Source organism: Triturus cristatus, chromosome 6 (genome assembly GCF_964204655.1).
Source record: "Triturus cristatus chromosome 6, aTriCri1.1, whole genome shotgun sequence".
Lineage (NCBI taxonomy): Eukaryota > Metazoa > Chordata > Amphibia > Caudata > Salamandridae > Triturus > Triturus cristatus.
Genome location: NC_140589.1, coordinates 33,303,369 through 33,317,555, shown reverse-complemented (window position 1 = coordinate 33,317,555; position 14,187 = coordinate 33,303,369). Strand labels below are relative to the sequence as shown.

Sequence of the window (14,187 nt, the reverse complement as noted above, 5' to 3'; positions counted from 1 at the left end):
CGTGTCACTCTTAAGTTTGTCAGTGCTGTGTGTTTCTCCTGAGGTTATCACTCCTGGATGTATCACTACTGGGTGTGTCATTACTGAGGGTGTCACTCCTGAGTGTGTCACTGGGGCATGGGGGAGAGCAAACAACCCCGTACTGGTCACCATGTTCGATTTGTATGACGATGCTTGTTTAAACCCTAGAGGCGCTTGGTGGGCGCTATACCCCAACCTTGTCAAGTGAGAGCTTGTGTCTCCGTCTTCGCCAACCAGCAGGAAGTGCGTGAATCTTCTGGAAGAGAGAGGCACTTATGGAGGGGAGAGATTGCATCCCCCACGAGCACGAGAGTACCTCTGAGGCACGTGACAGTGAGTGCATGTGTGAGGGCGTGTAAGAGCCTCAGAGCTGTGTTTTTTGTCTTGCAGTTTTATATAGATCGAACTCGACCGGTAGGTATCATGGCGCTTTACACGAGCACCAGCTGTTCCAGATGGGCGCATCCATGTTTTGTTAGGTGTGGGGAGATGAAGTGATTTGCCCAGAATCACATGAGGTTGAGCCGCAGAGACTCGAACCTGGTTACCCAGCTTCGAGGTTGTACGCTCTAACCGTTAGGCCACATCTTCATGAGTCCAACCTGCAGGGACAGGGGCCCATGTACTTACACTCCAGAGTGTGTCACTCCTAAGTTTGTCAGTCCTGTGTGTCTCTCCTGAGGTTATCACTCATGGATGTATCACTACTGGGTGTGTCATTACTGAGCGTGTCACTCCTGAGTGTGTCACTGGGGCGTGTGGTTGAGCAAACAACCCCGTACTGGTCACTGTGTTCTATTTGTATGACGATGCTTGTTTAAACCCGAGATGCGCTTGGTGGGCGCTTTACCCCGACTTTGTCACGTAAGAGCTTGTGTCTCACTCTTCGCCAACCAGCAGGAAGTGCGTGAATCTTCTGGGAGCGAGGGGCACTTATGGAGGTGGGAGAGTGCATCACCCACGAGCACGAGAGTACCTCTGAGGCACGTGACAGTGAGTGCACGTGTGAGGGCGTGTGAGATCCGCAGAGCTGAGTTTTTTGTCTTGTAGGTTTATATAGCTTGAACTCAACCCGGAGGTATCAGGGCACTTTACACAAGCACAAGCTGTTCCAGACGGGCACATCCATGTTTTGTTAGGCGTGGGGAGATGGAGTGATTTGCCCAGAATCACATGAGGTTGAGCCACAGCGACTCGAACCTGGTTACCAAGCTTCGAGGTCGTACGCTCTAGCCGTTAGGCCACATCTTATTGATGCGGCCGCGAGACGCGATATGTGGTGGGTGAGGGGGAGAAGCAGGAGTTGTGTGCGCGCACGGCCAATGCTTGGAAAAACATGCATTGAAAATGCAATAGGTCTCGCGCCTTTGATTAAGTTAAAGCCATTTGCTTTGCTAATGGTATTGTGTAGCAAAGCAAATGGCTTTAACTGAATAAAAGGCGAGACCTATTGCATTTTTAATGCTTGTTTACCCATGTCACAATGGCTTCAGATCAAAGATTGGGACGTGGGAGCAGTGTCTCAATCTTAACCTATTGATTGGCAAAAATACAATAGCACAAAACTCCCCTATATCTCTTGCATCCATGGACCTTACCACAGTCTTCCATAGTATAAACCGCTCGAACCTGTGGTCCACTCTTTTTTCCCTTGGTATGGATGGATGGTGTGTGGAGATTAGAATTTAACTTCATAAACCTATCATGTTGGTCCAGGAAGGACTAACTGTACAGGCTGAGCCATCTACAATAGCTCTGTGCCTGTGGCCCTCTTTGCACACACCGTGTGACACCTGAACTAAGGTCTACTTTTTGCATTAGAATGTGCATTGTGAAAAGCTCAAAATAATTTAGGAATTTCACAATCTAGAGACGACTGGAGTAATATTAATAGGGAGAAAAGTCTGTTTTTGGGTAAGCAGAGTTCTCATTTGGAGCCTTCTGCACTGAAGGTGCCAGTGAGTGTTGCATGAATCCTGTTCGTACACCACATCCCTCCGCTGTCATCAATGCTTCATTAATCTGTCCTGCTAAAACTGTGTGAACAATACCTGCAATATGCCACATATAAAGTGCCATTGACCTGTTTTTCCATCTGATGTTTAAATAATTATTTTAATATCTTGTTATGTGCTGCACTATGTTTTTTCTCAGTCGTTTCATGTTTGAAAAGTATTTAGTTTGATGACTAGTAAACCCTACAATGGGTGATGGTTTGTTTTTCTTATGTTGTTATGATTCACAAGGCCCCTCTTAACTTAAGCAATCTTTAGCCCCTCCTTCCACCTCAGCCAGCCTGTGTGTAGTTGTATAACTCTTGCCTCTTTTCTCTCTCCTGCCCTTGCTCCACTCCAGCACTAGGGGCGCTGCAGACGACACTCGCTGTTGTAGGGAAAGGATTTTCTGTGTCTACCGGCATGGCTGCCTTCATGTGCACCCTCGAGCTCTACCCCACCGTCCTCAGGTATCGATCAACGCCGCTTTCTGACTTTCATGATTAACAATCTGGAGTACAGCAAAAAAGTAACAATGTTGTGTGTAGGTTCACATCACTTCCCAGCACCTTGGTATCAGCAGAACAAATCTAAACTGCAGATTAAGCTGCAGATGAAAATGTCATACAGACCCATTGTTATGATAAAGTAACTAATTTACTGGTGTGTCTTCCTGTGCTTAAACATTTCGCAAAGAAACTTTGAGGTAAAACACGGATTTCGAATTTATTATTGTTGTAAAACATCACAGTGCGGCTGTGCTCACATTGAAAAGAATCTTAGAGAAGGAATCAGAGACAAACAGCATTGGACTGAGAGTTTACACTGTAGAGAGAGGAGTCCAAGGATTATCGAAGCGAGCAAACCAAACCGTGCCCGCAGGGCCGGCTATAGGGCGGTGCGACCGGTGTGTAGCCGCACTGGGCTTGACCTGCAGGGAGGACCCTCACCTCAGGGGGGGTGCTGTCTTTAGCAATAAATTACGATTTAAAATCACACGCTGCAGAGGTCCTTGTGCGTCCAGCTTTCAGGCAGCAATAAAAATGTCAAGATAACTCTTGTGATCAATGTTTCTGCTATAGAGGCAGGGCGCTTCACAAAGGTAAACAGACGAAAGTCTAGCTTCACGACTTTCGGTATTTGCAAAGGGCATTTGCAAGTAGTAAAGTTAAACTTTTGTCTCAGTTAAATTTAAGTTTTAGTTTTAAGTTTAACTGAGCCCAAATTTTTGATGCTGAATTTAACAAAAGTCTAACTTTAGTACTTGTAAATACCGTTTCTGAGCACTGAAAGTTGTAAAGTTAGACTTTCATCTCAGTTTACCGTTGTGAATACTGAAAGTTGTAAAGTTAGACTTTCATCTCAGTTTACCTTTGTGAATACTGAAAGTTGTAAAGTTAGACTTTCATCTCAGTTTACCGTTGTGAATAGGCCCAGAGAGTGGAGTTTCGCCATAAAGTAGCACAGAGGGTTGGTATACCTGCTGCCCAGAACACATCTGTATTTTATGTGGATAGCTGAGAGCATTAGTTAAGCCAGCCTTTACCAGCGCTTGAAAAGAAATGAAATGTATTTGAGAGAGAGTCAAAATATTCTCGCACCGGGTGCCACCACCTGTGTGCACGCATTGAGGCGACAGAGAAGAGACCACGTGTGCTCAGGATGAGCAGCCCTGTGAAAAACGATCTTTACTCAAATGTGTGCCTCAAACCGGTCTATTTTTGGATCCGGGACCCTTGAGATTGGAAACCTCTGGGAGCTGTACTTTGATTTTCAACATCTTTTCTTTCACCAAAACAGGTTTAAGTTTTTTATTTCCAAAATATGTTTGAGAGGATGGAAGGCGGTGTATGGAGTCAGGTAAAGGAGGCTGAGCTTAGGCAGTGTAAGGAAGCATAATATTTAAACAAGCATTTGCAATGCAATTGGTCTCGCATTTGCGAGAGTTTGAGCTATTGGAATTGTAAATGTCAATGCCTTTTATTTATGTGTTTTGAAAACCTGCAAGAGTTGCATAAACACGCACTTTATTCTCATAGTCCTTGCTTACAAGAACCAAAGCTGGCAGTAAGTGCGCCTATTTTACTGCCAGTCTGTGGTGCTGAGTGATGTTGATTTGGTGCTGTGCTGAGGTAGTGGTGTGTGGTGTGCTGATGCTGAGGTGGCGGTGTTGCACTGTTTCTGGGGTGGTGCTGAGCTGGTGCTGAGTGATGTTGAGTTGGTGCTGTGCTAAGGTAGTGGTGTGCTCCTGCTGAGGTGGGGCTGCGTTGGAGGTGGAGGACTGATGGTGAGATAGTGCTGTGCAGTGCTGATGTTAAGGTGGTGCTGCGCTGATGCTGAGTTGGTCATGCACAGGTGGTGCACTGATGAGGAGGTGGTGCTGTGTTGATGCTGATGTGCTGTGCTGATGCTGAGGTGGTGGTGCTGCACTGTTTCTGAGGTGGTGCTGAGCTGGAGCTGAGTGATGTTGAGTTGGTGCTGTGCTGAGGTAGTGGTGTGCTCCTGCTGAGGTGGGGCTGCGTTGGAGGTGGAGGACTGATGGTGAGATAGTGCTGTGCAGTGCTGATGTTAAGGTGGTGCTGCGCTGATGCTGAGTTGGTCATGCACAGGTGGTGCACTGATGAGGAGGTGGTGCTGTGTTGATGCTGATGTGCTGTGCTGATGCTGAGGTGGTGGTGCTGCACTGTTTCTGAGGTGGTGCTGAGCTGGAGCTGAGTGATGTTGAGTTGGTGCTGTGCTGAGGTAGTGGTGTGCTCCTGCTGAGGTGGGGCTGCGTTGGAGGTGGAGGACTGATGGTGAGATAGTGCTGTGCAGTGCTGATGTTAAGGTGGTGCTGTGCTGATGTTAAGGTGGTGCTACGCTGATGCTGAGTTGGTGCTGCACTGGTGGTGCACTGATGAGGAGGTGGTGCTGTGTTGATGCTGATGTGCTGTGCTGATGCTGAGGTGGTGGTGCTGCACTGTTTCTGAGGTGGTGCTGAGCTGGAGCTGAGTGATGTTGAGTTGGTGCTGTGCTGAGGTAGTGGTGTGCTCCTGCTGAGGTGGGGCTGCATTGGAGGTGGAGGACTGATGGTGAGATAGTGCTGTGCAGTGCTGATGTTAAGGTGGTGCTACGCTGATGCTGAGGTGGTGCTGCACTGATGCTGAGTTGGTGCTGCACTGATGAGGAGCTGGTGCTGTGTTGATGCTGAGACGGTGCTCAGGTGATGTTGAGGTAAGTCTGAGTGATGCGGATTCCCTCACCACCACTCTTTAACAGTGTCCCTTAAGGCTCCATAACCACTAATGTTCAGATGCATTTAATTAGTTATAAAGCTCCACACATACCAGTGTAGGGAGTCAGAGCACTTTGCATCACACACAAATTATACAGAGACAATCAATCAACAATGTATAAATGAGTGTAAAGGAATTGTTACATAACACAGAGGACTACAGGGTGTAGGATCCACAAGTCATGCATATCGGTATCTGATCTCTCTAGCAAGATCATCAATCTCCGAAGTTATCTGGACATTTTTATTGTCTGAAAATAGCAGGAGGCCAGTAATGTGTGGAGCACTTTTAAAAGTAAATAAACATTGCCCCTCTGAAGTCAGTATCCAGTGCGATCTACCACACAGCCCTTGTGCTGGCCCTGTGTTCTTGTTCTGCTTTTATTTAATGTAATAGATTCAAATGCACATTTTAAAGGGGGCATTTTTCCAGAAGGAAACATTTTGGCCTCAGTGCAAAACTGAAGAAGAGAAACTTTCAACTCCTCAGCCAGCAGACAAGCACAAGTCCTGGAAGGGAGGAAAAAGCACATGCAGCGTGCATATTAAAGTATTATTTAAAGCGGTGTTTACATTTTGGCTTAACTTTTTACATGATTTAGAGCTGCAGTAGCTAGAAAGCATGGCTGGCGGCTGCCTGCTTGGGACAGGAAGGACAAGACGTAATTGCTGCAATAAAATGTTAGCAGTTACGTCTGAGCACCCACAGTGTAACAAGAGGTTGAAAACATAATAAAATAGTCCCCCGACGAGCAGATCAACAGAACATAGTGTAATATTATTGTACTAAGTCCCTTCTCCTTGGAGGAAAAAGGAGGGACAAAGAGGCAGGACTGGCCACTAGTAAGCAAAGATTTTTAAAGGACATTGAAACAAACAAATGAGAAGCAAGGAATGGTATTTGGCCCACTGAGATATATGTATACTAAAGTATACAAGAGGTCGTACGCTTACGATCGACCTAAAAATGTAGGACAGCACGTGGATTGCTGCTGGCTTGCACATCTGTGCAGCAGAAGCCCTGGCCTCCACATCCCCAGCAGAGGACCGCCTTCTGTATTTGTAGATCCCTTCGAAGCAGGTGGGATTTCCACTGTCTGTAGGGAAGTTGCTGCTGTTACATAGGTTAGTCAAGTTTTGATGTGCTTGCTCTCCAAAGAGTTTTGTTTCAGAAACAAACTCCAAAAGCGTGAAAATGACAATGGTCCTTCCTGATTCGTCGAAGGGTAGAACAGTAAAATAGAGCTGCTTCCTGGTAAAGCAACGTTTCCTCAACTAAACACAGGACCTACGAGAGCTGAAGCTGCCAGGAAAATGGTAGCCTGCCAGACAACCACCAGGTTTGTACATATCGGCATCAAGGTTTCTGGCAAGTAAACCATAGCCTGGCAATTCCAGCGAAAACAGCAGGAAAGTGATGTGATCAAAGGACACCATCCCTTCATTGGAAGACAAAAACATTCCGTACCGGTAGTATATAGAAGAGACTAGTGCCAGAGAGATGTACTGGAAGAGGTACAAGGAAAAGGATGAAGGTGGTACCCGTGGTGGTGCCAGGACGTGGATCATCTTCATCTCCATGTTCATTAGGTGATGATGACCCGGATGTGCAGTCTCCTGGGATGTTTAATGGGAATTACTGGACGGTGTTGATGATATGCATGGACGTGCACCTGCCGCATGTCATTTCACGCCAGGCTGTTAAAGATACCCCAAAGCAGAGAGAGCCTGTAGCGGCGGTGAATGGGGGTGGCAGTGACATCTCTGAGTTCAGCATTGCCAAAACCACAAACTCTCCATGCAGTCGTCGGCCAGACCAGGATCACTACATAGTCCACACACTCTGCAAGCACACAGTGTATTGAGGAACGTCTCATTATCACACTGGGGTGCAAGTGACCCTCTCAAAAAGCAATCATTGAATGTAATGAGCTGCTAAAGAGCAAAGGAGAAAAGGGCACCTGCTTGTTCTTGTGTATACGAAGAGAAATTGCAGTCAGTGATGGGGAAGCTGCTGCACACGCTGGTGCGCGAGACAGCATGCCAATACCAAGAGGGCCTGTCAACTCAAGATGGTAAAGAGATGTCACGCCTACTCTCTCACAGCCACTGTGGAAGGTAGTAGCTTTCCCCTGCAGAAAAGGCTCGACATAATAACAGCAATAAGTGAGTATGTGCCAAAAAGTAAGGCCGTGTCAAGGCTTTGGTCAATGAGGGGGTACCCCGAAAACCATTCAATACTCAAGTTATGGAATGGGAACTTGGCACTTGACCTCCCCCTTTATTTAGTGTTAGAAGTAGGATTCTATGAATTTGTGAAGTATGTTTGTACAACATATGAGATGCTGAGCCATACATGCTTGCCCACTGTGGTTCTTTCTAAGCATCACGGGCTAATAGCATGGTTCCTTACTGGTTCTGCAGTGCACACCACTAACCTGGAAATGGACATGTGAAGCAGTGGGAAAGCAACCGATGCACTGAGACCTCTTTACACATTACCCTAGGGTTCCTTCAGTGAACATGGAGAAATCTCACTTCCTTGAAATAAATGTCCTTCTGGAATTCAACGCTCAAGTTTTGGAATTACTCCAATGACTCTGTCAGCTTGATTGAGGCCAGTGATGTTAGACACAATGGGCCTGATTCACATAGTTAATTTACACTTTTTAGTAAGTTTACTACTTTTTAGTATTCACAAACTACACTATTGTAGGAACTTACACTACTGTAATAAGTACAGCACTACATCTGGCGAACCACTGGGACTGCCTCCCATAGGAAATAATGGAGGTAAGGTCTTACTACAATGTGTAAGTTACTTCAAATTTGCAGTCTGTGAATAGCACTTTGTAGTGCATTTTGTAGAACCACTGTAGTACTACAAATTGTACAACAAAGTGCAGGTTATTTCATTTGGACAAATTCTGGTTAATCTCGACTCTGTCTTTAGTCCTGGATAATCTGGACTTCACCATCCTGATCTGCTTGAAGCTTGGAGACCCCTTCCAGTAGCCATGAGGCCGCTGCCGATGAGGACATGAAGCAGGTAGTGCCCTCAAGAAGGACCCCCTAAGGAGGAAAAAGCTGCAAACGCAAAATAATAGCAGTATTTCGTGAAGGTGGGATTCAGGATATGGAGACACAGCAACAGAGGAACCAATCGTGCCTTCAAAGAGATTCCCAGGATCAGAGTTAGTTCACAACAGTGGGTGGTAAGATTGCTAGTAAAAGTTGTAGAAGAAACAGAATCTGCACCGCAGTGAACAGGGAACAAGAAACTTGTATTAATATGGGAGAAAATCACCAGGAAGGCCTGGAGTGAGGAGCATGATGGATCCTCTACTCGAAGCATTGCAACGCAAGAAGCTGATGGATTCAATCCCTTTTATACGAAAGAAGACCAGGAAGTTCCATCAAGGCTCCATGCCACCATCTCCAATTGGAAAGGTGGCCTTAGAGAAGCACTGTATCGTGGCTGTTTTGCGACAGGCATCTTAAAAGTCCTAGTACGCCTTGAGACAGAAAGAGGAGACCTACAATGGATTCATTGCCAGTGTCTCTAGAACGATTTCAACCAAAGCAAGGAGCGGCATACTCATTGATCATAGCGGCTGGCTGGCCACTGTAAGGTAGGCGTAAGCTGCAGCAGCGTGCCGGCTGCTCCTTCAGATATAGTGTCCCACCCGTTTGTTCAAGGCTCGGGAAGAACAACCCGGTGTGTAGTAAATTTCTGCAGGAGCGAGGCAGTATGCCCCTCCGCACAAACCCCCCAGCTTTTTTACAAAACCAGCGGGGGAAGAAAACAACTGCCAAATGTTAGGCATGGACTTTACCTCAGGGCTTTATGCAACCATCTTGAGCTGGAAAGAAGGCCATAGAGAAGCATTGTCGTATGTCTTGGGACATACAACTTTTACGTCCCAGCATGCTTTGGGAAAGGTAGAGGAGGCCTACGATGGAGATGTTGCTGACAACTCTGCAAAGATTTCCTCCAAGGCAAGAATTGGCATACAAAGGGATCACACCAGCGGGCTTGCCGCCGTAAGGTAGGTGTAAGTTGCAGCGGCCCGCCGGCTGCTCCCGCGGCCATTCATGGCAGGTTCAGGAAGAACACCGGGCGAGACTCAAGTCGCAGTAAGAGTGCAACAGTTTGTGAATCCGGCCCATGGAGCGTGTATGGTGGAAGGGTATTTTGCACATTGTCTCACATATATTGTGAAAGTGCCTGCCATTCATTTAAAGCCCAGAAGGAGTTATTGAAGCTGCAGAGATCTACTGGCCATCCAGTGTTTGAACTCCTATGTCAGGTTCAAAACCCGTCAGAAACACAAAGAAATGCATGTGTCCTTTCTTCAGGGCAGAGTTGGATGCCCTTGAAATTGGCGTGGCAGACTCAACCTTTCATCCTTTGGAGGTTGGTAAAAAAGAGGACCAATTGTGATTGGCTAGTAGTAATTATATATAAAAATGTTCTAGTACAGTTCTTTGGATAAAGGCACTATGTAAACTAACAGATTATTATTATAATACACCGCCTCAGTAACAGGAGGTTACTCACTACCACGAGCCATTTCATCTCCCCGACTTATGTGCCAAAGACAGGAATATGATGTTGGCAAAGGATATTAAAGGCACCAATGATTTCAGAAAAGTCCATGTTCACCTGGCCCCCGACATGGTCGCCAGACAGTACTACCTATGTCACACTCCACAAAATGGATGTTACAGATTTGCTCTGTTCTCAGGAAGCTCTAGAAAAGAAGTATTTTGTGGACAGTACTTCAATGCATTTGAGATAAAGGTGATGAGTTTAAGGGTAAGACCTGGCTCTTCGGCTGAACAGCACTGCTGACCCCCACCCCCAGCGCCTTGAGACCCTCACGGGTGAGTAGCGCACTTACAATCCCCTGATTGATTCATTGAAGGAGAAAGAGAAGCAACTCATCTTCCGCCTCTGCACATTGCTGCCAATTCTGGTGGATGGGAGACCCTCACCAGGACAATAATGACAGAGCTGCATTCTGCACCTGCCAAAAGTACATGTTCAAACTGATCCTTCACTCAAGAGCCAGCAATGCCCACACCTAGGTCTGTAGGATTAGCCATCTGTTTCAACACAAACCAATGTTTTTACAAAGATGCAAACTAGAGCAGAGCCATCAGCGCCATCTCCATGTTTGAGAACCTGCAGGGCATTTCTCTTGTATGAATGACATCTGCTTGCCGAACTACGAAATTGATATTTTATCAAGCCAGTTGAGAATCATAGCTTGAACTTGGATGGTGCTCGTCGCTACCAAGGAGGTGATCATATCTTGAAGAGGGTGAACCCTGACAGTATTTCCACCGTTTGCGCCTTCTCAATAGGAGTTTTGACAATCGCAAAGCTGGTGGGGACTGTCACCTGTGCAAGCCAACATCCAACAGTCCTAATGGGTCAGGAGTGTCAAACGTTCCTAGTTTTTGCTGGCTGCATCACTGCTGTCCCCCTCCTAATGAGGTCCTGAATATCCATCTTGTACTGATGTCTTGCTTCTACAAGCGGGACCAGACATGTAAAATAAACTGGGCACATGCCTCTAGTAGAACAGAGCGATCAACAATGTAGAATCTCTCACATTATTTTGTCAGGTTTAGACTCTTTAGAGTCTATTAAAGACACGGAAGCAAATATTATGGCGATCTCTAATTTACTAACACTAGCAGAAAGGAACATGGATGCCAAATCATACGTAAACACAAAAAAATAATTTTCTAGTATTCCATTCTCCATGATGTGCCTCATTATCCTCGCGAACGTACAGGCGTCCCTACAAGTACCACATATCCTCTTCTTTGCACAAGAGTCCTTCACAGCATTCAGAAATTCTTAGAATGAACACTATCAAAGGAAGTAGCCATCTCGGCCACATAACAAGCAGGAAAATAACTCAGCATTCACTGACAGGCACCTGCTGCTCCCTTCAGCAAGCTCCCAGATGTAGGGTCTTGGAGCTCCAGGGGTACCCAGAATTAAACTGAACAAGGGTACGTAGAAAGTTAAGGAAGCGGTTGGAAGCGATAATCTTCGCCTCCATATCTTAATTAGAGTCTAAACCTCCTGCCACAATATTGTGGGAGATTCTACATTCCATGCATAGAGACTTAATTATGACCGTTTAAGGTCTGTTAAGCACATCACTAGCAACATACAATACTGGTTTGTAATAGAATATCTTAAGAGTGGATTGTCAAGACTAGTCTGCCACCTTCATAATGTCCACCAACCTCCCAGAAGCTGCTAATGTCTTAAATGGCATTGCTCTTCTATTTGAATGAGCCTCAATCCTTGACAGATCAATTCCAGCCTCATCTATCAACCATCAAACCCAACGAGCCAAAGCTGTGGAAGAAACTAAATTCTAAGGTTCCTTAAATTAAATACCAGCTGAAGAGGTGTGGCGCAACGGCCAGGGTGCCTGACTCCGGACCACGGGGTTCACGGTTCGATCCCCGGTGCCGGCGGCAGGTTAGTCCAGCACCATGTGACTCTGGGCAATAGCTCGCTTAATCTTCCTGAGGGCCCCCAGCGCTGGGACACCTCTCCGGAGGTAGCTGTGCGCTTTACAAATGCTGGTATTTGATTTCATTTCAGATGCTAAAGTAGGTCTGAATGTGAGAGTCTGAGCTTCATGTCTAAGTCACTTGATCACACAAAAGTTTGGGACAATCTCTAAAAGCAGGACAACTAGAGCCTTAACATCTGACCCTCTCCTAAATGAGATTATGCACAGTAAAATAGTTAATTCGACCAAGAGTTGTGTTGAGGACAAATATTTGCTGTTAGGCCTTTGCAATAATGAATTGAGAACAGTGCACATGTCCTAAAAGGCTGACCATGTAGGCATAAGAGGGACCTTAATTTAAATAGACCACAGGATTCGACTAACCAGAAAATGTACCCTACTGGTTTACCCTTTACCAAAACTTAGCCTGCCGAGATTGGTGATCCATAAGCATATCAGTCTTATAGGCTTTTCCACTTGGAAGGAGAGACACCATAAAAGTTACCCCCATTACTGAAGAGGTTAAAGAGGGATGAACGAGTTGTTACACACCAGCCAAATAGGTTGACTAGGCATACTTGTAGTAGTGTGAGTTGATAGAATCCGAGATCCCCTGATGAATGAACACTTACTGCAAATAGCCTTGGGCATACCAAGATACCAAGAAATCTTCCAAGCCATCAACTCAAGAGGCCCCTGTCATGCTAAGTCATGCTAAACACCGATCAGATTCAGAAGAAGAAGAGGAAAGTGAGGCACCAAAGAGGGACAGTCTACTGATAGCACCACAATCTGTGGATACCATTCCTGAGCTGGGCAAAATGGAGTAACTGAACTAAAGTTACAATGTCTCTCCTGACTTGAGCCAAGTTCTGGGTAGCACTGAAAAAGGAGGGAACTCCTACCCTCGAATGGAACCCAGTGACTGAAGAAAGGCCTATTTCACCTCGGCCTACCAATCTGGCCTCTAACTGAAATCTTGGAAGCTTCTGGAGCATACCCCAGATACTACAATTGAATGAAGATCCCCTGATCCACGGTCAAATGGCTCCTGTCCTGGAGGAATCCAGACCCCCAATGTGTTGTGCAGGACAATGCTGGGAGACACACTACTTGAATCATAATGCCATTATCGTGGCCCGCCGAGCTTGTTTATGCACCTGACTGTAGAGATATTGTCCATCCACAGAACAATACAACACTCTACCCTGCCTTGAACCAGGCTTTTTACAGCAAAGGAAAGTTGACAGAAAAAAACAAAACTTAGCTGGGAAGATGCTGGTTTCGAATGTTGAACTCTCCCTGGAAAGAGAAAAAAGACAAGTTGGTATGGCTAGGGAGGAGAAGGGGTGGGACCAGAGAGAGGAGGAAGGACAGAGAAAGGAATTCTTGTGGCAGGAAGGGGATAAAGAGACAACAAAGAAAAGCTGGAAGAAGACACACTGGAGAGGAGAGCGGATGATGTCGGAAAAAGAGCAAATACAGAAAGAGAACCATTGAGTAAGAGAGCAGCGGCAATCGGGAGAAGGTGGTGGGCAGCAACAAGGAAAGGCAAAGCAGGGCTGCGACCCAGAAAGAGAAGAGGCCGAGACAGGCATGGACGAGCAAGAAGAGGACGACGAGTGGAGGGAGGCGTGGATAGACGTGGTAGATGCCACCGACACACGCCTCACTGCCCGCTAAAACCCAGGAGGGTTGTGGCTCTCTGGGTGAGTCCAAGTGACCCAACAACCCTGAATATTGCAAGGGGCATGCACGGGTAAAAGGGAGCACATACCAACGATCTTGCACATGTGTATTCCTATGCTCTGTTGGGTAAGGCTTGATGACTAAACACCATGGGCCCGATTCACAGAGGCCGTCTGAGACCAAAGTCTAACTTCACGACTTTTGATATTCACGGTGGTCATTTACAAGTCGTATCTTTACGTCCGCAGTCGGGCTGTAATCTCTGCACCCCGACCATACTCTTAGCACCCGGGCCATACTCTCTGGCTCCAGCTGTACTTACCGGCTCCAACCGTACTCTCCGGCTCGGGCCGGAAGAAGTGTAATCAATGGGCCAGAATAAAATGTTTTACAAAAAGGAACATTAGGAACGTGTGATAAATGGTAGAGGAGGTCATGAAAATCAGCCTGGGCAGGGAAAAGGTTGTGGCCGTACTCTACATCATATCCCAGACACGTTTGCAGTCCATGATTTGCACTCCCCTCAGTGTTGATTGTAGTGACACTACAGTCAACACTGAGGGAAGTCCAAATGATGGACTGCCTGTACCATGATGCAAAGGAGCAAACCTTTCTAGGATATGATATAGGTTCCAACCTTTTGCATCAGCATCTAACACTT

The 14,187-nt window shown here is 46.3% G+C and overlaps 1 protein-coding gene across 2 annotated transcripts in view; it reads left to right on the top strand.

The window, feature by feature from the left end:
- LOC146813697 (solute carrier family 22 member 7-like) overlaps positions 1-14,187 on the top strand; it is a 452,780-nt gene that overhangs the window by 388,819 nt on the left and 49,774 nt on the right. For both annotated transcript variants that reach the window (XM_085609110.1, XM_085609109.1), the window contains exon 9: positions 2,377-2,485. In XM_085609110.1, coding sequence (XP_085465236.1) covers positions 2,377-2,485 — 109 coding nt within the window. The remainder of the gene's footprint in view (positions 1-2,376; positions 2,486-14,187) is intronic.